General features: G+C 50.0%; 1 protein-coding gene across 1 annotated transcript in view; it reads right to left on the bottom strand.

The window, feature by feature from the left end:
* Window positions 1-3,351: 3,351 nt before the first annotated feature.
* KMT2D (lysine methyltransferase 2D) overlaps window positions 3,352-22,097 on the bottom strand; it is a 90,231-nt gene continuing 71,485 nt past the window's right edge. The window contains exons 42-56 of the mRNA XM_033138808.1: window positions 21,405-21,548; window positions 20,598-20,762; window positions 18,853-19,009; window positions 18,542-18,623; window positions 17,475-17,650; window positions 15,712-15,839; window positions 14,583-14,718; window positions 14,344-14,468; window positions 11,730-12,882; window positions 10,708-10,844; window positions 9,879-10,009; window positions 8,623-8,908; window positions 7,903-7,976; window positions 6,059-6,167; window positions 3,352-3,895 (exon numbers count right to left, since the gene is read on the bottom strand). Coding sequence (XP_032994699.1) covers window positions 3,803-3,895; window positions 6,059-6,167; window positions 7,903-7,976; window positions 8,623-8,908; window positions 9,879-10,009; window positions 10,708-10,844; window positions 11,730-12,882; window positions 14,344-14,468; window positions 14,583-14,718; window positions 15,712-15,839; window positions 17,475-17,650; window positions 18,542-18,623; window positions 18,853-19,009; window positions 20,598-20,762; window positions 21,405-21,548 — 3,096 coding nt within the window. The 3' untranslated portion in view covers window positions 3,352-3,802. The remainder of the gene's footprint in view (window positions 3,896-6,058; window positions 6,168-7,902; window positions 7,977-8,622; window positions 8,909-9,878; window positions 10,010-10,707; window positions 10,845-11,729; window positions 12,883-14,343; window positions 14,469-14,582; window positions 14,719-15,711; window positions 15,840-17,474; window positions 17,651-18,541; window positions 18,624-18,852; window positions 19,010-20,597; window positions 20,763-21,404; window positions 21,549-22,097) is intronic.

Raw genomic sequence — 22,097 nt, 5'->3', positions numbered from 1 at the left:
GCTTTTAATATGGTTTCCATTCCCCAAAATACTTTTAGCCATGCCTGTGACCACAAGATTAACGGCAGAACAAAAAAGCATGGGGAGAGGGGATACAGGCACACACAGAAGCTGCAAATGTTAGATATCACATGTGTAGAAGGACTGTTATGGTTGGATTCACCGAGATGAGATCTCTTACCCATCCACTGAGAATGTGGACTTGGTACATCCTGGCAACTGACTGACATGAGGATGTCACTCCATCACATACAAGCAGTCAAATTTAAACCAAGACCCTATTACTTTAAATGCATTTTAGTGTTTTATTTCTTCCTTTAAAAAAACCCATAGAAGCAAAACTGGGAACCAATTCTTTCGCAACTTTGAGTGTAAATTAGAAACATTTCAAAGCTACCACCCGGTAGAAAACATGCCACGTACAAGGGTGCTTTCGTGTTTGCTTTTATTTATTTTTTAAAAGGAGTATTTATGTTTTGTTTTCAACCCTTTGTTCTCATCACGGACAACTTTGCTACACAGAAATCACGCACACAAAGTAATGAAACCCCAAAACACAAAATATAATTCCTCACAAAGTCCACACTTTATTTTTTAAAAAAGTGATTATTTTGGATTCATAAAAGGGTTAAAACTTAATATATATAATATGTGCAACTGTAAACAGAAGTATGGGACAAGGCGTCAAATGCGATTATACAGGCAGAGAACTTTAAAAAAGTTTTAGCTTCAAGACCGGGTTATAGTTTATATAAAAATTAAAAACTGTATAGTCTTTCTTCATCAGCTAAAATCTACAGGATTATCTTAAACTCTTAACCGTCATCCAAAAAAATCTTGACAATCTATTATATTCAGTCACTTTATCATTTTTTTAAAATCTCTCTCAAGCTTTTAAACCTTTGTAGCAATTTTTAAAATTTATTTTTTTTACATCTTTACAGCCTTCCAAATTAATGGAAATGACACACAAAACAAATCCGAAGAGACAAAAAAAATGTCTACTGGCTTTAACTCAAACCTTTATTTTCAAACAATGTCCAGTGGTTTTGTTACTGATAAGCCCCCCCCCCTTCTCTACACAAATGCCATCTTATATACAATTTTAATTACTACTTTTAATATTTGAAATTTCCCTACCCCACCCCCGTTTTTAACCGTCATAGCTTTGAACGGTTAGCAGAAGCAGCTTTTTCACTCAAGAACATGGTTCTCACCTTGCCAACAAGTTCAAAAAAAGATAATTCTTACACGCAAACCCTGATTTTACGTGCCCCACCTTGCCCCCGCTATGAAAGTTAATTCTTATTGCCACGTCCTCTCTCTGCCTTGTCTGTTGCATCAGGCGAGAGAATATGAGATGTGGCCTTGGTTAATCACGCAATGCCACTCTTGCAGGCATTTGGAGAGAGAGAGAGAGAGAGGGGTGTGTTAATAGTGTTTTTTGGGGGGGGAGGGGAAATGGTGCAATTGTGCGTTAAAAGGCCTCAACTGTACAAAGTTAAGTCGAGAGAGCCTTATTGGTAAAGACCCTGCAACTCTCACCCCTTCCCCACAATACCAACTTAGGTTCAAGGGTACAGCTGTCTTGCAAAGTCATTTCAACAGCAGGGAGACCCTGTGTGGGGGTTTCTCTCTCTTTTCTGGGCTGTGTGTGTATGTGTGTGTGTGTCTCCCCTGTATAATGCCCACATTTTGCCTTCTCTTCTGTTAATACAGAATCTCTCTACTTTTTTTGGGGGGGGGGGGGGATGGCGCTAGGCAGATGGCTCTCAAGATACTGGTTATAAATTGATTTTTTTTTTCTTCTTTAAAAAAAAAAGGAAAAGGAAAAATAGTCATTTATATACACACAGAGAAAGCATAAAAAACGGGCTCTTTACATGTTCCCCTTCCCACCCTAAGTTTTGTCCATAAACACGTTCTCCCCTCTAGTTCCTTCCTGCCCAGTGGAGGGGAAAGGCGGGGCGGGGGGGGGGGCCCTGTGGAAACCCACCCGGCAGTCGAGGAAAACCCTGCAGCCAGAGCATTCTTCCCCATGCTAGTTCAAATATATACACAATATATATAAATAGATAAATAATCCCAAACTCTGCAATGTGCCAACATCTCTCTCTCTCTCACGCACACAAGCACACACACACAAGAGAGTCTTCAGAGCAGCAAGTTGATCATGGGAAACAAGTGGGAACTGGGGTTCTCTAGGGCAATAGGTTTGGCCAGGAGCCAACTCTTCCCCCAACCCCAAATATCAGAATTGGGGCCCCTCAGCCACCGGCTCTCTTGTCAAGCACTCCCCCCCCCCCGCCGCGCTCATCGGCAAAATGGGTTGGGCTCTACAGGAGAGATGTGCTGTGAGATTGGCACCTGCCGGACCAGGAGACCTTGTGTTCTCCATCACGTTGGCACATTCAAAGCCTTGTGGTGTTTGTCACCTGCGCCCTTCTTGGTTGTTGGGGCGGGAAAGCTGACAGCGCTCGGTTTTTGCAATTCAGTCCGGAAGGTTGTTAGGCGACTGGGTACTGTTTTTGGTTTGAGGGTTCTTTTTTTGTTTGTTTGTTTGTTTTGGTGGGGGGGAAGAAGAGGAAAGACCCTAGATTTAAAAAAATGCTTCCCACCTCCTCCTCCTGGAAACGTATTCCCATGTCTGCCAGGGGAGCTGTGGCTCTCAGTACTTAGGGAAGAGGGCTCAAAAAGCAGAAGGGTGGCACAGCGAGGGGCTCACATTAGAAAAAAAAAAAAAAATAGCAAAGTCTAACACTTCAAATGAGGTAGGTTCAAGTGCGAATGCTCCTCGCGCATGGAGGATGGGCAGGGTGGGGCAGAGGAAGGGCCTGTTTCCAGCTCCTGCAAGCCAATACCTCCTTTCCGCTGGAAAAAAGTACTTTTTTCTCTCCAAAAAAAGCACGTTATTTACACGCACACACACACACTTTCTCTCCCCCCCCCCCGCCCTTTTCAAATCCAACATCTAAATGTATACAAAATCCAGAGCTGGGAGGGGGGGCAGTGGGCTCTGGAAGGTGGATTGTCAAGCTAATGAGTCTCTTTGAAGCCTCTTGTTTACCTTGGTAGATTAGCAAGCAATAGATAGTAGACTTAAAAAAAGAAGAAGAAACCTCTCTCGCACACAAAAATTCCTTAAAGAAACACACACACACACACACGAGGGGGTGGGGGGGGGAGGGAATTACAAATTCTTCCCCAGGGACCCAATTGCCATGCCGCAGCCCTGCTTCCCCCAGCTCTGCTAGAAAGAATGCCCCGTTCTCCTCCCAGTATAGTATTTCTGAAGCCCGTTATTTACAGGTGCACGGGGGCGGAAGGGCTCCCCATTTCGGCCTCGAAAGAATTTTTTTAAAAAGAAAAAGAAAAAAACTAAAAGAAAACCCTGAGTTGCCAGTTTGTCAGTTCCCCGCCCCAGATGGGGCTGCTTAGTGGCTGTTCCTTTCTGCTGGGGAGAAGCAGGTCGCCTTGTCTGGAAGAGGAGGCTGCTGAGTCTGAAAGCCGAAACCCATCCAGCTTGACGATAATACCATAGCCAAGACTGGCAAGCAGTGGCAGATATGCTGACATCACCCCTCTCTTGCCTTGGGGCCCCAGCTGCCCCACCAGCATGTTGGGGCGGTGGCTTCCAAACATGCCTCTTTTTGCCGCTGCCCCCCCCCGGGTGATTTCCCTGCGCCGCAGGAGGGTTGGGAGAGCTGGTACAGCAGCAGCAGCACCCCCTCTGTGCAGAGCCTCTTGTGCCGAGCATTCGGGGTGTCCCCCCTTTGCCTTGTCCGAAGAGCCTCCTTGGGGTTTAGTTCATCCATTTCCTGCAGTTCCAGGCTCCGCAATGGCACGGGATTTTGTGCTGATCGTCTTCAAAATCAAACTGGTAGTCGTAGGTCAGCTGAGGGAGGAGGACATCGGAAGAGAAGCGAGGATTAATACTTGAGGAGGCAGTTTTAACGTAAAATACGCCACCGCCATCCATTTGGGCTCGTTCCTGCGATGGCCACGTTGGTTGCAACGAGTGACCAGAGTTGAACAAAATCTCTATCTCCTCATCAAGATGGCAGCGATAAAGGGAGGAAGTGGAGTTTGGACTCTCCTTCCTTTTCATACGACTTCTATGCCTTAATTAACGTAGAACTCCTTACTATTATTTTTTCAATTTATTTTCCGCCCTTCATCCCAGGGCGGTTCACGGAATAAAATAAAAGATAAAATAAATAAATAAACCCAAACAAGAAGTGAATAATTAAACCAAAGCAACAAAACAATATCCCCCCCCCCCGATACATTTAAACGGCTGTAGGATATTGATCAGCCCAAGGTCTGGTTGAAGAGGAATGTTTTTGCCTGGCGCTTAAAAATATATAATGAAAGTGCCAGGCAAACCTCCTTGGGGAGAGCATTCCACAAACGGGGAGCCACTACAGAAAAGGCCCTTTCTCGTGTTGCCACCCTCCGGACCTCGTGGTGGCGGCACATGAAGAAGGGCCTCAGATGATGAACAGAGAGTCTGGGATGGTTTATATGGAAAGAGGCGGTCCTTGAGGTATTGCGGTCCTTTATAGGTCAAAATCAGCACTTTGAATTGGGTCCTGAAGCTGGCAGCCAGTGTTATCGGGCCAGGATCAGTGCGATATGCTCAAGCCGTCTTGTCCCAGTGAGCAACTTGGGTGCTGAATTCTGCACCAGCTGAAGCTTCTAAACGGTCTTCAGAGGCAGCCCTGCGTATAACTTAGGAAGCTGGGCTGGCATATCTGTCCAGTATGGTACTTATTAAGACAGGCCGTGGCTCTCCAGCAAATTGTCTTTCCATCACCTGGTGATGCTTTCGTAACTGGAGATGCCAGGGATTGAATCTTCTCTATGCAAAGCATGGGGCCTATCACTGAGATGTAACCCCTCGCTGAACATTAAAGAACGAGGGGTGGGTCTGCCCTACCCAACTGCTCAGGCTGCTTCTGTCAACCAAACAGGAACATTTCCAGCCATGAGCACTTTAGGATATCTCCGCATCCCTTCACCCAACCAGAACATTTGGGGAGATGTACTCTTCCACACAAATGCACCGTGTGAACGAGGTATACAATTCTCATGTTACAGATACGGCACTAATGCAAGGATCTGCCGCTATCCAAAGTTGAATAGAGGCTTGAATTTACAGTCTAACACACTATTCACCGGACTACACTAATTTCTCAGGCTTGTGCATGCTCGCTAGCCCAATGTTTTTCAACCACTGTTCCGCGGCACACTAGTGTGCCGTGAGATGTTGCCTGGTGTGCCGTGGGAAAATTACTTTATATATAGTCAATATAGGCACAGAGTTAATTTTTTTAACATTTTCTAATGGTGGTGTGCCTCGTGATTTTTTTCATGAAACAAGTGTGCCTTTGCCCAAAAAAGGTTGAAAAACACTGCGCTAGCCTACAGCAGCAGGGTTTGGCCTTTTGTAGCTCACGATGCACACACTTGACGAAGACAGTGAACCAGAGTCAGTCCGATGCTGGCACAGATTATAAAACGTAAGGATGTGCCTACACAGTATGTTTCTATGGCGAGACCTACGGACTACTCTTTTAGCCTGTGAGAGGAAAAAGCAGGCGTGCTCTTGCCTAGTTGCTGCTGCTGTCACACAGCGTCCCACGACCACCACGGCAGGGGGATGTAACAGCTACATAACCCAGGACAAAACAAGGAGGCGTGTAAAAGGAAGGCCATGCAGAACACACATGCCATCCAAACTGCTTGCCAGCTCTTGCCCCTTCTTTTCAAGCTTAAGGTGTGGTAGTGTGCAAGGGCAATGCTTTCTATGCATTAACCCAGAAGGAGTTTAGGCACGTTTCCCAGGTCTCCAAGGCTTGGTCTGAGGGTTGCATGGTGACATTAAGCAGTTTTGGGTCCCACGATGGAAGCATCTAATAGCAAATGGACTCGAAGAACGCTCCAAGGACAAAAGCACGGGCGCAGCATCGGGTCTCCCCACAGGTATTTTCTTCGCCTACGCTGGGCCTTGCTCCACCACCACCCCTTCCCCAACCCACCACAATTCAACTCTCACCTCCTCTCCCTTCGGTATCCGGCGACTCGAGATGATTATTATCTTGTCCTCCTTGTCAAAAGTCACAACCTCAGCCACACAGTTGGGTGCGCAGGAGTGATTGATGTACCTGAGTGGGGGCAGCAGAAGAGGGAGAGATAGGGATCATGCTGCACCTGGACCCTTCCCCCACAGCACCCTGTGCCATCACCACAGACAGGCTTAGGCCCTTTAGGAACCCAACTTTTCATCTGGAATTGGGGGGGAGCCAGGACGACGACAGCACAATTCTATTCTTAATCGTCGAGAGGACTAAGTATTCATTAGGTGAAAGGAGGGCTGGAAAGCTGTAGCCCTGGCTGAAAAATAACCTACAGCAGAGGTTCTCAACCTTTTTGAGTCCACGGCTCCCTTGATCAACTACATTCTTTCTGCAGCACCCCTGCGGGGCTCAGAAGCCCAGTTGTGTTAATCCCTGCTTGCAGAACTGGCAGCCTCAGAGAGAAAGCAAGCAGGCAGGCAGGCATGGGAGCCTCCTCTCCTAGGGATTCCTCCGGTCAGCAGCTGCCGCCGCCGCCCCTGGTCTCTGAGCCGCTTCCCCGCCCACCGTCCCAAAGAGAGGTGCCTCCTTACACTGTCCCACAACGGCCAGTGACCTGTCTGTCCATTCCCAACAGCAAGGGCTGGTGGACTGGCTGGCTGGGCTCCCATGCCTGCCTGCTTGCTTGCTTTCTCTCTGAGGCAGCCGCAGTTCCTGGCAACCAGCACCCCCTGGCCAACCCCAGAGGCACCATTTGCCTGTGCAGCTTGCAGCCAAGGCTGCTGCAACAAACAGCCGTGCAAGACTTTGGGAGGCAGAGATACGAGAGGACATCAGAGGAGGGAGGAGAGGAAAGAGGGACAGAGGCCAGTGTTGCCCGCGGAACCCCTGACCATCATTCAAGGCTCCTCTCCTATACTGTGGCGGTTTGCATCCCCTTAGCCTGCCTGCTGTCTCCCATGTTCCCTAGCCAAGTTCCACAATTTTCCAGCTTTGGGCAATACACCTTTCTTTCTTCCAAACTACCTTATCCATCATCGGGTCCTGACGGATTGAGAACTCGGTGATAACAAGTTGGTGGTGTGCTGTTTCCTTAAGTTCTGCTGAGGGAATAATGCTCTGCTCGGCCTTGAGGGGCTAATGGATGCTATAGAGAAGGAAGCTGGCCCCAGAGGCCTCCCCAGGACGGCAGAGAACTGTCGCACCAGCAGCGGAGTTGGGAAAGAGGGCGTTTCGGAGGCTGCAGATCTCCAGGATCATAAACCCCTTCCGTTTTCCTGAAATGCCCCTCAAATTGTGCCTGGAGCTATCCCACAGATTCATAGAATTGTAGAAGGGACCAAAAGGGTCATCCACTCCAACCCCCCGTAATGCAGGAATCCTTCTGCCCAACGTGGGGCTCAAACCCACAACCCTGAGGTTAAGAGTCTCATGCTCCTATCAACTGAGCTATCCCAGCCAAGAGTGCCTGGAGCTATTTTAGTGGAACTAGTGTAGTAAATCTTGTGCCACTGGTCTATGGGAAAGGGTGGGAAGGGGAAAAAGAAAGGCTACGGCTGAGCTGCCCTCCCGCCTTTCCCCCAGCCAGTAGAGTATTGGACTGCACTGCCCATCCCCACCCCCTTTGAAATGATCTTGTTGTACACAAAATCCAATTGATGTCTGTAACTATTTGGCCCCTCTCAATGTTGCTGAACCACACCTGCCGTTTAAAAAAAAGCAACAACAAAACAAAGCTTTCCTTTTGCCGATTAAAAATCAACCCACCCTGAACATCAAAGTCTGTGATGGGCTAACAAGAGCTTTGGCAATGAACAGAACTCACCTGGCAGGGCCACCTGTCAGTGTGGCATCAATGACGTGCTCATTGTTGATACGGAACATGTAGATCCCTCGGTTCTGGACAACAGGGGAAATGGAGAGAGAGAGATAAGATTATATTGTGTGTTCAGAAACCAGTGCTTCATGCTTTTGCTCTCAGCTGGGTACAAGCTAATGGTTTATTTTAGCTTGTTTTAGCTTGCTGTTAGCTTGCTGCTGTACTCTGCATTTCAGTATGTCGTGTGTGTGTGTGTGTGTCTCACATCCTAGGCCATGATATTGCTCCTGTACATTTCAGAGTTGCACTAAAGAGACAAATTTGCCATGTGTTGTTTCACCTCTAACTGTCGCACTGTGGTGTGGAAATCTTAAAAACAAAACAAAAAAAAACCCCAATGGAAGAGGAGGCTGAATCAGCAAATTCTCTGCCTTGTGCACCTTCAGAATGATCCTGTAAGGTAAGCTGATACACACAATCCACCCACATAAAGCCCTTCCCTAGATGACTAGGCGACACTTTGGGATCATTTCCAACTCTATGCAGTTCTACGATTCCCAGTTCCTTGCTACAGTCAAGGAGCACAGCTCTGGAACAAACCAGAAGGGCATTTCAGCCTCAGTCTCTCTTGCAGTCCCCCCAAGGCAAGAACCCCAGCCACTAGCTAGAGGTCAGGACATTTCCACCCGCATCTCTCTCCACCCAAGGTCTCGCTTCTTCCCCCACCTGCTCCTCGTAGATCTTCTCTCGCCGGTTAGCCACCTCGTTGCGGATGATGGTGCCAATGTACTCAATGACCATCGTGTGCTTCTCTATATCCTTGGCAGCGTAGAGCCCGAGCCCTTGGATGCGGGAGCGCGCCAGATACACGTTGTTCTTCCATTCCGTCTTGAGGCGGCGGTACTGGGAGGACTTGGAGTGCACAAACTGTTTGCTGTACGGCGTGTTGGTTTCGCCCGTGAACGTGCTCTGGTAGGCCTTGGACATGCTGGTGCTGTTCAGAGTGTGGGGCCTTCGAAAGGCATGGGGCAGGGAAGGAGAAAAGAGGTCAACGTCAATCATGCTGGAAAGGAAGCAAGCAGCTGTCCAAAGTCTCAAATCTGAGGCCTTTTACATCACCCCATCCGTTTCTAACTGGATGTTGGGAATGCTTTGCTGTCGCTCGAGGCTCAGGTGGCCTCAGTGGCCCCGAGTGCCTTCCATCAGCTTCGGCTGGTGGCCCAGCTACGACCTTATCTGGACAGGTATAGCCTAACTGCTGCTGTCTATGCTCTGGTAACCTCAAGGTTAGATTACTGCAATGCAGTTATACCTAGGGTTGCCTGTGAGGATGGTTTGGAAACTTCAGCTGGTGCAGAATTCACCAGAGCAAGACGGTTTGAGCATATCGCACCAAGCCTGGTCCGACTGCACTGGCTACTAATGAGTTTCCAGGCCCAATTAAAAGTGCTGGTTTTGACCTATAAAGCCTTAAACGGCTCAGGACCGCAATACCTCAAGGACCGCCTCTTTTCATATGAACCCACCTGGACCCTGAGATCATCTTCTGAGGCCCTTCTGTGTGTGCCTCCTCCTTAGATGTCCAGAAGAGGGCAACACAAAAACAGGCCTTCTCTGCAGTGGTCCCCCGCCGGCGGAATGCTCTCCCCAGGAAAGTTCGCCTGGTGCCTGCATTATACACCTTTAAGTGCCAGGCAAAAACGTTCCCTTTTAATCAGGCCTTTGGTTGATCCGATTGACATCCTATGCCCTTTTAAAATGTGGTTTTATTGTGGGAGAGGTGTTATTGGGTTGTTGCTTTTATTTTGATTCTGTATTTTGTGGTTTTATATTTTGATTTTATTCTGTGAACCGCCCTAAGACCTCTGGGTGTAGGTCGGTATATAAATCCAATCAATCAATCAATAAGCTTTGTGCTGCTGTCTCTAGAGAGGCCTGTGCTGTCCACCCAGCAAGTGATGTCTGGGGTCCGTTATGCTCACCGTTTGTAGTGCGTGAGGATTTTGGGCTCCGACCGGGCGCAGCCAGTGGGGTTGATCATGAGTGGAAGCTCCATGAGTGGGTGGCGCCCATAGCGGAACATGTAGTTCTGGCAGCTCTCGACACCAGGCAGCTGGGAAGAAAAGGGACCCATTTCTCACATGCTCATGTTACAGGCACACCTTCACCACCCGAAACACGGTGCTGGCACAGCCCAGTCCACTCCGCCCTGAAAGAAAACCCTATAGCAGCGTTTCCCAAACTTGGGTCTCTGCCTGTTTTCGGACTACAATTCCCATCATCCCTGAACGCTCATCCTGCTAGCTAGGGATGATGGGAGTTGTAGCCCAAAAGAAGAAGAGTTTGGATTTGATATCCCGCTTTTCACTACCCGAAGGAGTCTCAAAGTGGCTAACATTCTCCTTTCCCTTCCTCCCCCACAACAAACACTCTGTGAGGTGAGTGGGGCTGAGAGACTCCAGAGAAGTGTGACTAGCCCAAGGTCACCCAGCAGCTGCATGTGGAGGAGCGGAGACGCGAGCCCAGTTCCCCAGATTACGAGTCTACCACTCTTAACCAATACACCACACTGGCAGGTGGAGCAGGTGGAGACCCAAGTTTGGGAAATGCTGCTGTACAGCAAGGTCGGCACATCTAATACCAGAGCTGACAGCAGCTTTACGCTCAAGAGGTGCTGACCAGCAGTTCTGTGGACGGATGGCTTCAATCTCCCCCACCCCGCTGGAACCCAACTCATGGGAAGCCCCTTCCCCATCCATTACTACCGCCACCAAAACACCAGGGTTCCGGTTCCTCGTGTTTGATACATACAGACTCTGCGATTCGCAGCACAGCGTGCACCGTCAAGCCAAAGAGCTCTTCTCCCTTGAGATACTCGGGGAAGAGCCGCAGCATGTCCGCTTCCTTGCGCATCAAGGCCACCGGTTCGATGATTCGGTTCCAAACCGCTGTAACCAGGGGAGAGCAAAGAAGGACAATTTAAAAACCTGCTCGAGAAGATGGGCAACCTATCTGGTTTGCGGGCAACGCGGGCTGCAAAACTTATCAAAACATCTTGCCTTACTGCAGTCATCTAACCCTGCGACTTCCAAGTGGCTTCAAGAAACTATGCAAACTGCAGAATACATGGCAACATCTGGTAACTGTTCCGTGTTTGGCGGCAGCCTGGGTTCCTAGGCACTTGGCTGATAGTGGGCCTGCCGCAAGGCTTCTCTGTATTTTCCTCCACCGGCTCTACACCAACTTATGCTGCCCTGGTCCGTCCTCTTAATACTGAAAAGGTAAGATCTTCTGTTGTAAAGTAAGATAGGTCAGACAAAAAGCCAACCTGGTCCAACATCCCGCTCTCACAGCAGCCAACCCAATGGCTGTTGAGAAAGCCTACAAGCAGGAACAGAGTACAACAGCACTCTCTCCACCTTGGATTCCTAGAAACTCAATACGCCCATGGGAAGCTTCCTTATACTGCATCAGATCACTGCTCCATCTAGCTCAGCACTGTCTACCCTGAATTGCAGTGGCTCTCCAGGGTTTCAGGCAGGATCTGTTCCCCAGTCCTTCCTGGAGGTGCCAGTGAAGGAAGCCTGAACCTTTAAGTTTGTGCTCCGATACACGGCTCCATTGAATATTAAAAATGAACCATCTTTTAATATGTCATTTTTAAAAAGACACGAAGCCAGCACCGTTTGCGCAACACATTTCTGGGCAGAGGAACTGCATCCCCGGCGCACCAGAAGCTCAGTTCAGCCCGGCATCCAGGATTCTAGCTATCTTTCTGGAGAGACGGACCTGGCGGTTGCTCTCGACAGCGAGAGGACTGAGCGGACCCCTACCCTGCGGCGAGGAGTCTGTGAAGACCAAGTCCTCCAAGCCCTGCTCCATGACTTGCACCACAAACTCCGGCCGGCCGTTGTTCTCGCAGATGGTGCAGCGGTAGCAGCAGCGCCGGTTGTTGGTGCGCAGGCTCCAGTAGATGCGGGTGGCCTCGTAGCCCACCGGGTAGAGCGCCGTGACGCTGTGGAAGTCGGCCATCTGGTGGGGCAGCAGCTGCCCGATGGCGTGGAAGACGAGGCCCCCCACCCGGAACATGTGGAGGCGCTCGCCTCGCTGGATGATGCTGGCAATCTGCTTGACCTCGTCGCGCTCAATGTAGACGCGCCGGAAGACGGTGAAGGTGCTCAGCTCCTGGTCGCAGGGGCCCTTGAGCTTGTGCATGGGGCACAGCATGGTCTTGTCCTTGAAGAACATGCACTTGGCCCGGATGGCGCAGGCGAAGTGGTAGACGTTGGGGCAGCGGATGCGGTTGCAGCTGTTGGTGGCGCCCGTCTTCTGGCAGAGGGTGCACTTGGTGAGCAGGCCCCGGTGCAGCGCCACCTCCACGTTGATGAGCGCCCCGCCCTGGGTCTCGTACACCTCCGTGGACCACAGGGCGCAGTTGAGGTGCACCCAAAGGTCCAGGTCCAGGTTGAGCAGGCGCGCTGGCCCGTCGGTGGCGCCGTCGCCCTCCTCGTGGCAGAAGCAGCACTTCCGCAAGTCCCGCGGCACTTTGTCGGGGCGCAGGGTGGCGGCCAGGCGCTCGACGAAGTCCGCAATCTCCCGGTCCCCGTCCCGCTTGGCGCCGCCCTTCTGGATGGTGATGAGGAAACGCAGCCGTTTCCAGCGCACCCCCTTCCACTTCTTCAGGCGCGGCTTGTTCTCCTCGCCGTCTTCCAGGGGCCGCGAGCGGGGCTTGGCTTTGGGCGGGGACTGAGGGGGTTCCTCCTTGGGGGAGGAGGGCGGGGGTGGCGGAGGGGACGGAGCGGGCAAGGGCGGCGCTTCGGGTTCGGGGACCAGCTCAGGGACCCTGGGGGGGCTGGGCGGGGAGGGCGCGAACGGGGAGAGGGGCGGAGAGGGCTCCTCGGGAAGGGTCAGCAGCTGCCGCACATCCAGGTTGGCAACGTTGTTGATGTAGCAGTGCTGGGTGGCCTTTTCCGGGGTGGGACTCTCCTGGAAGAGAGAAAGGAAAAAGCACTTTGAGATGCGGTGGTCTCAGGCTGCAAACCAGTAGGCCTGTGTCATGCCAAATGCAAGGTGGTTCTTTTATAATGAGATTCAGAAGGATAGTCGTACCTTGGAAGTCGAACTGACTTCCAAAATCAAAACAAAATAAAAAATAAAAAAATTCCTTCCAGTAGCACCTTAGAATTATGGTGCTGGAGGAGACTCTTGAGAGTCCCATGGACTGCAAGAAGATCAAACCTATCCATTCTCAAAGAAATCAGCCCTGAGTGCTCACTAGAAGGACAGATCCTAAAGTTGAGGCTCCAGTACTTTGGCCACCTCATGAGAAGAGAAGACTCCCTAGAAAAGACCCTGATGTTGGGAAAGATGGAGGGCACAAGGAGAAGGGGACGACAGAGGATGAGATGGTTGGACGGTGTTCTCGAGGCTACTAACATGAGTTTGGCCAGACTGCGAGAGGCAGTGAAGGATGGGCGTGCCTGGCGTGCTCTGGTCCATGGGGTCACGAAGAGTCGGACACGACTGAACGACTGAACAACAACAAGCACCTTAGAGACCAACTAAGTTTGTTATTGGTATGAGCTTTTGTGTGCATGCACACTTCTTCAGATACACCGAAACAGAAGTCACCAGACCCTTATATATAGTGAGAGGGTGGGGAGGGGTAGGACTCAGAAGGGTGGTGGGAATGGGTGATTGGCTGATAACTGCACATAGTTGAGGTGGATCAGCATCGTCTTCATTCCACAAGTCATCCTTACAGCCCTTAAGTCCTGGTGTTTGAGGTGTGTGTGTGTGTGGGGGGATGTGTGCATATTCTGAAGCAGTCCTCTTTTCCCGCCCCACCTGCCAAACTTCTTTCTCTTCTACTTTCCAAGACACCTATGGGATACTGGGGCAGGTAGGAATCTAGGGCTCAGTTGCTACACCTTCCCAAAGCAAAGGAAGATAAAAAAAGACAGGTGGTATTGGCAAAATGCAGAACGAGACAGTATTTAAAAGGAGGGAGGGGAAGATGAAGAGAAATGACACTCCAAGGGGTGTTGTGCCAAGACCTCCAGCAATCCCCCTGAGCAAGAACACCCCGCATCAGATGTCAAAGAGATAAACTACCTGACATTTAGAACACATCTGAAGGCAGCCCTGTTTAGGGAAGTTTTTAATGTATTTTTAATCTTTGTTGGAAGCCGCAATTATAATTATTATTATTATTATTATTATTATTATTATTATTATTATTATTATTATTATTACTGTTGTGGTAATGTATTTTGTGTTTTCATATTGTGGTTTTATGCTATGAACCGCCCTTAGACCGGCAGGAATAGGGCGGTATACAAATTTAATTAATCATCATCATCATCCTCATCATCCAGTGGTCAAACCTGCCAAGTGGATAGGGAGAAAAGCATTATGAGAAAGCTCCCACCCGCGACCCTTTCCCACCTGTTTGAGCAGCGTCAAGATGTCCAGCTCGTTCTTGAGACTGTAGCCAGGCAGCATTGCATCAAACTGCTTCAGCCATTCTGGCCCTCCTTCGGGGCCCTTGGGAGCCGCTGGCTTCTCTTTGCCTATGGGAAAAGAGGGTGGGGAGAGGGACATTTTAAACAGGTACTTAGAGCCAGGGGCAGAGAAACCTCGAGTGCACGTATGCGGCCACGACCTCCCCAAGTTTAGCTACTTACCCTGCGCGTCAGCATCGACTTTTCTGGGCTCGCTGGCAGCAGCACGCATGGGGCTGTCCGGAAACAGCACTTCATAAGAACTGGGGATCTTCATGCTCAACAGCTCTGCCACTGCCACCATGACACCGTTCAGGTTCTGGGGGGGAACATGGGAAGAGTCAGGAAGGAGGCGGCAGGCAGCTGAGCTGCCCGAAACCTTTGGGAGGGTAAGATCACCTACCCACAAGCCGCATTGTGCACAACCACCACTTGCACACCATTTCTCCAGCATCCCAGACAGTGGACTGAGAAGGATTCGGTCGAGCCTTCGCTTAAACTTCAATCCCAAACTCAATCCCCGGCATCTCTGGTTAGGACTGTGAGCATCTGCAGCCTGAGAGCCGCTGCCAGCCCTCCAGCTGTTTTTGGACTACAACTCCCATCATCCCTAGCAACCGGGACCGGTGGTCAGGGATGATGGGAGTTGTAGTCCAAAAACAGCTGGGGGGGGCAAGTTTTGGAAACACTGGTGTAGACAATGCTGAGCTAGACAGATCAATGGTTTATCACAATGCAATTTATCACATTCCTATGTTTTGCTTCTGACTGCAAGTCTCACGCTGCTTGTGTATCAGTGTATTGGGTGAGGGGAAAGGGGATGCAAGAAGGAAAGCTGCAGATCTCTTGCATGCGATCTGGTGGGGGCTGTTGGCACACACACACACACACACACGTGCTGTTGTCGCCAGGTAGCGTGTGCAAATTCACCGCCAGTGTTGAAAACTGGGGAGGAATTTACTGCTTGGCTCTGACTGCTGGGAAACCAAGTGACACAGTTTATCCCAGCTCTGCCTTTGCGTCCAAATAACTTATCCAGCGGCCCTCCAGGAATTTATTTTTATTTAGCAAGGTTTGCTGTTTAATTAAAAGAATCTCCAAGCTATTCGCATTAAATATTCATTTTTAAATGTCTGGCTAGGTTTGCCAGCGCACGAAAATTTGAAGACTCCGCCTCCCATCCAGACATTAGCCCTGCCCCACGTGAAACAGACATGGTAAAAGGCACCACCACGTCAGAATATTTATCACCCCGGAAACAACTGTGAAGCCCGGCCCTTGGGTCGGGGGATTTTCTGTGTTGGCTCCCTACCTTGGCGGCAGCTGCAGAGACAGTGAGCATGACAGAGACCTCGCTGCCCTTGGCTTTCTCCCAGGACGTGCCTGGAGTCCCCTTTCCCGCTTGCTCCAAGGTCCCGTAAGGTTTGGCATCTGGGAAAGCTGAGAAGCGGGAGGCAAGGGGGAGGAATAATCATAATCATAATCAGCACTTTGTTTCACCTTAGAAGGGGATGCGGGTGGCGCTGTGATCTAAACCAGTGTTCCCCAACCTTGGGCCTCCAGCTGTTTTCGGCCTACAACTCCCATCATCCCTGACCACTGGCCTTGCTAGCTAGGGATGATGGGAACTGTAGTCCAAAAACAGCTAGAGGCCCAAGGTTGGGGAACACTGATCTAAACCACTGAGCCTCTTGGGCTTGCCAATCGGAAGGTCGGCGGTTTGAATCCCCGTGATGGGCTGAGCTCCCGTTGCTCGGTCCCTGCTCCAGCCAACCTAGCAGTTCAAAAGCACACCAGTGCAAGTAGATAAATAGGTAGCACTCCAGTGGGAAGGTAAACAACGTTTCCATGCGCTGCTCTATTTTGCTAGAAGCGGCTTAGTCATGCTGGCCACATGAACCGGAAAACTGTCTGCGGAAAAAACATTGGCTCCCTTGGACAGTAAAGCGAGATGAGCATTGCAAGGACTTAACTGTCAGGCGTCCTTCACCTTTTTAAAAAATCACCTTAGAAAGGACAGGGCTACCCAGCACTCAAACCAGACCCCGCTTGCCTCTTAGAATCAAGATGCCTGTTGCCAACAGTGCCTGAGAAGAGCTACTTCTGAGCCTAGAGTCATAGAATTGTAGAGTTAGAAGGGACCTCAGGGGTCATGTAGTTCAACCCCTAAAAAGCAGGGGTGGGGAATCTCGGGCCCAAGGGCAGAACACCTTTTTCTGGGACGCTTCTCCATCCTCTTTCGCCTGGCTGCAGGGTGCCCTTGCAGTGGGACGGTGTTCCTTATTTCCCTGACTGGACTCGGGTCTGTGGTACAAAGTTACACCCATTGCTCTGCCCAACTTCTGCATCCGGCCCCTGGAAGGCTGCCCAAAAAGGAATGTGGCTCTCAGGTTCCTTCTCCCTGACCTAAAGTTATGGGTACCTTCTCCCTTGGACAACAGCAGCAGTTTATTTTTATTTTTTTAAAAAAATTATTCAAATGTTACAATACAGCTTTGTCCACTGCCGCAATATCACAGAATGATCACTCCAATCCTCAATCCCACATCACTGTCATGTTGGCTCACTGAATATCCTCAATAGGAGCCCAACTACTGATCTGGTTTATTAGGCATTTTCAGTCAATATCTCCTCTCCACAGACACCTATGTGATGATATTGGCAATGAAATATCCTGTCCCTCTTCAATAAAAGAGAAGAAAAGGAGACCAAATCATGTCAAAGGTATCTTTTTCGGAGATGCCAATGGTATGTGATAAAGCAAAGCTCCAGATATTATTAACCCAAGCCTCTATTGGCATATTAAAGGTTTCCTTCCATCGCTGGGCAATAACTAGTCGATCTGCTGTGAATAGGAAGGAAGTTAATGCTTTAGATTTAAGGGTAGAATTTGGGGTCAAATCTAGTGATGATAAGGCAAGTGCCGAATCTGGGGGGTGGGAGAGTTTAGTTGTTTCGCAGTGTGGCCCATGCCTTTTGGGATAAAGTTCTTCACCTGACCTCCAAAGACAACGGCAGAGTTGAGATGCTGCTGCAGCCCATCCCCTTGAGCATCTTCTCTGTCCCCCCACAAACCTGGGATGCTGGCCTTTGGGATGATGGGGATGACTGGAGAGAGGGGTCTCTCTTCCACCTCCGGCTTGGCTCCGGACAGCAGGGGAAAGCGTGGCACCTCTTCGCTCAGGACACTCTCGGGGGAGGAGGCTGGGACGATGCTGTCGGGGGAGTCACTCTCCTCGTCGCTCTCCATCCTGAAAGGAAAATGGGGCGGGACCTCAGAACAGTGCTGCCGCCGCCGCCCTAACTCCTGGGACTGCGGTAACCCAGCCTGAACCGCACCCTAGGGCAGGGGTGGGGTGGGGGACCTGTGGCCCTCCAAATGCCACCAGACTACAACTCCCATCATCCCTGACCACTGCTCATGCATCTCCAGGGCCATAGGTTCCCCAGCCATCCTCACGATTCCAGAAAGATGAGGTGCAAGGGTAGACCATGGGTCTGTTTTGGGACTACAATTCCCATCATCCCTGGTCCTGCTAGCTAGGGATGATGTGAGATTATAGATTAAGAATGATGATGATCATCCTCCTCCTCCTCCTGCTTTTCCCAGAGCAAACAAGGACCACTGGCCAACTATACTTCTTGGAACCACTGTTTCTAAGCCTTCCCATTTTCGTCTGATTCTTGTTTATTCCAACCCTTTGTATACTGCTTAACCAAAGCTGTCTCTTAAGTGGTGTACAAAAGACCCAATGCAAAAAAACTAAAAGTGAGTTAAAGCTATTAGATTGGAGAGTTATTAAAAAGTCTGCTGGATTTTTTTTTAAAAAAAGTCCTCAGTAAGTGCTGGAAATTCAACATGGTGGGCAACAATTCCCGACATCCATGTTGAGGTTGATGGGAGTTTTTGCCCTCCAGGCAGGTGACGGAGTTCAAGCTGGCTACTCCTGAAGTGGATGGTCAGTCTTCCATACTTCCTGACAAAATTTCACCCAAACTAGATCCCAGAGAGGAAAAGCTTCCCCTCCCCCAAATGTGATAGTTAATGCTATAGCTTCCATTTTTGGGGACGATGACCCACGAAGCAGACGTTCAGGATGCCCTGTGGTCAAGTTGGTTCCCTCCTCCAGCTCCATCCTTACCTGACATCCTCGGTCTGGTTGTGTGGCGGTGTGGGCAGAGCTGCGAGGAGATCTAAGCTTTTCACTTCCACAGGGGGAGCATCTGCAAACGTGAGGCAGAAAACTCAAGTTTTAACATGTCAGGATGCTATAGGAACTTGGGGGGGGGGAAGAGCTCGGAGCAGCCCGCCTGGGCCTCCCCCCCATCCAAAAATCAGAACAGGGGCCTACATGCATATTCGCTTCGAGGACGCTTGAGAGTGCCAGAGGTTCTCCCGGAACATTCCGGAACCCGGGAGCACCGCCTCTCCTCAGCCGTGGGGCTAACTTACCCTTTCCCCCTTCGTGCTCGTGGGGCAGCACCGGCTCCTTGGACTGCTCTGTCAGCTCCTCGGAAGACAGGACCCCATTTACCAGCTTTTGCTGCACCGAGGGGGGCGGTGTGGGAGGCAGCGAAGAAGGTGGGGTTGGCGGGTTGCTCAGGTTGTTCTGGAAAGAGATCGGAAGAGTCTGTATCCTGCAGAGCCCCCACACCACCCCTAACCTGAGGCGCTATGGGTCGCCTCGCCAAAACCCACATTTCCATAAACAGCTTCTTTTTGGGGGGGGGAAGCTACCCAGATTATTCTTATTAATTGAATTTATATACCACCTTATACCCGGGGGTCTCAGGGCGGTTCACAGAATAAAATCAAGACATAAAACCTTAAATAAAGCATAATAAAAAAATAAAAACAACAACCCAATAGCGCCCCCCCCCTCCACAAAAAAACACATTTTAAAAGGGCATAGGATGTAAATCAGGTCAACCAAAGGCCTGGTTAATAAGGAACGTTTTTGCCTGGCGCCTAATAACTTTTTGTCACGGGGCGGCCTACAAACAATGCAAATTATATGAAACATTAAACACACCTAAAAGGTTTATTGGCTGCCTGCCAGCACGGCTTCCAGAGTTGTTCAACAACTTGGCTTATATGGACAAAGAGTGCTCTCCCTGGGAAGTCCTGCCTGGCCCCTGCTTTGAGGCAGAGACATTTTTAATTCCCCCGAACCTTTCAAACCGCAGCCAACCTAGTTTTACGTAGTGCGGTTTTATTAGCTTGCCTTCCTCGGCTCTGTAATCATTGCTGTTAAGTTGTTTTATTATTTCTGGTTGTTCTTGTCTCTTCTGTCAGTCACCCTAGAAATTCTCATGCACTGGGCAGGGGGTCGGATACCACCAGCTGGACTGGTGACTGGGAGTGGCCGCCGTGACCACATAACACCGGTCCTCAAAGACTGTACTTTGGCTCCCAGTATGTTTCCAAACACAATTCAGAGTGTTGGGGCTGGCCTTTAAAGCCCTTAACGGCCTCGGCCCCGTATACCTGAAGGAGCGTCTCCACCCCCATCGTTCAGCCCGGACACTGAGGTCCGGCTCCGAGGGCCTTCTGGCGGTTCCCTCCCTGCGAGAAGCGAGGTTACAGGGAACCAGGCAGAGGGCCTTCTCGGTAGTGGCGCCCACCCATCAGATGTCAAGGAAATACACAACTCTCTGACTTTTAGAAGACATCTTTTAGAAGAGTGGCTGGGGAGACCCGGCCAGATGGGCGGGGTATAAATAAATTATTATTATTATTATTATTATTATTATTATTATTATTATTATTATTATTATCTGACGGCAGCCCTGTTTAGGGACATTTTTTAATGCTTGATCGTTTTTTTTAAAAAAAATATTATTAATATTCTGTGGGGAGCCGCCCAGAGTGTTCAGGGAAACCCATCCAGATGGGTGGTGTGTGTGTGTGTGTGTGTGTGTGTGTGTGTGTGTGTATAAATAATAGTAATAATAATAATAATAATAATAATCATTACCAGTGCTTTTCTTCTGGAAGAGGTGCCAGTATTCACCATGGCGTTGTTACAGTAAGCACCACACTTTTAACTGGTGCTTCCCTTCCAGCTCTCGTGTTTCCCTTCAGGGAAGGGAAGCCCTGGCACAAGGTGGCACCCAAGGAGGCTTCCCACCCAGCACGACGCAGCCCCACCTCCTGCCAAGCATTCAGAAGCGAGCTCAGGGGCCGGCGGTCCTTACCTTGGTGAGCAGCTGGGAGTAATAGTCCGGAATGCTGTCCAAGGCGGCGTTACCAAAGGAGCCCTTCAGCTGGCTCTTGCCGTTGACCGGGCTGCTCCCAAAGGGGGGGAAGAGGTTGAAGTTGGCTGTGATGACGGGCTCCATCAGAGGCAGCAATGAGAGCTCCTGAGAGGCGGCAGGAGAGACAGAACTGGGTCAAGGCAGTCGGCGGTTTCACGCACCCCTGTGCAAGGAGAAGTCTTCTCCTACGGATCCCAGCCCAAGGAGATCCAGAGAGATCTGGCTGCGCTGGGCATGCCCAGTAGACACGCACAAACCCCTTCCCTCGCAGAGAGGGGAGGAAGAGTTCTCGTGCCCCCTTTTTATTTTGACAAAGCAATAATCATAAATAAATAAGAATAAAAAATGTGCACCCCACCACAGACACCATTCCTTTGTGACTATCCAACCTCCCAAAATTGCAGTGGATCGACCCCTTTCCGTTTTAACAGTACAAATTCTACAAGCACCTTCCATATCTCCTTAAAATCATTTATCCTGCATATTCCCCATCTTACCTTAATGGCACATGTTAATTTATCATTAATATCTATATCCCCCACCTCTTTATACCGTTCTTCCATTTTATACTCTGCTTGCCCCTTCCACTTCCTAGCTAAAATAGTTTGTGCAGCCGTCAATAAATTTGTGAGCAAGTTTGAGAACCAAGGTACCACTGTACCTATGAATAAATACCAATAAATCAGTTGTTTTATTTTTTTTAAAGGCTACCCAGCCCTCCCGCAGCAGCTGCGGAGCGCAGAGTACCTGCTTGAGCTGTTTCATCAGGGCCTCATTGGACTTCACCCCATCCTCTTTGCGCAGCTTCTTGCGAGAGTTGGCAACTCGCTCCCCGGCTTTCTGGGACCGCTTGGGCTTCGGTGGCGGGGGCTTCTTGGCTGCCAGCATGTCCTGAAGGGAACCCCCCCAAAAAGGGGAGAAGAGGAGAGAAAAGGAGACGAGGAAAAGTGAATTCCTGCATTGCTGCCTGGGATCTGACGCCTAGCATGCCTGGAGTTATCCAAGATCCCCTTCTTAATCCTCCCAGCAGAGATCCACCTCCAACTCTGAGCTGATCCGTTCTATATACAGTGAGGTGGAGAAATTATGGACCGTACTGAACTGCTGGCAATGTAGGCCCTGAAAGACCTACATTGGCTCCCAGTATGTTTCCAAGCACAATTCAAAGTGTTGGTGCTGACCTTTAAAGCCCTAAACGGCCTCGGCCCAGTATACCTGAAGGAGCGTCTCCACCCCCATCGTTCAGCCCAGACACCGAGGTCCAGCTCCGAGGGCCTTCTGGCGGTTCCCTCCCTGCGAGAAGCCAAGTTACAGGGAACCAGGCAGAGGGCCTTCTCGGTGGTGGCGCCTGCCCTGCGGAACACCCTCCCATCAGCTGTCAAGGAAATAAACAACTACCGTGTTTCTCCTAAAATAAGACACCGTCTTATATTTTTTTCC

The sequence above is a fragment of the Lacerta agilis genome, chromosome 2 (genome assembly GCF_009819535.1).
Source record: "Lacerta agilis isolate rLacAgi1 chromosome 2, rLacAgi1.pri, whole genome shotgun sequence".
Classification (NCBI taxonomy): domain Eukaryota; kingdom Metazoa; phylum Chordata; class Lepidosauria; order Squamata; family Lacertidae; genus Lacerta; species Lacerta agilis.
This window is presented reverse-complemented; position numbering and strand designations above follow the sequence as displayed.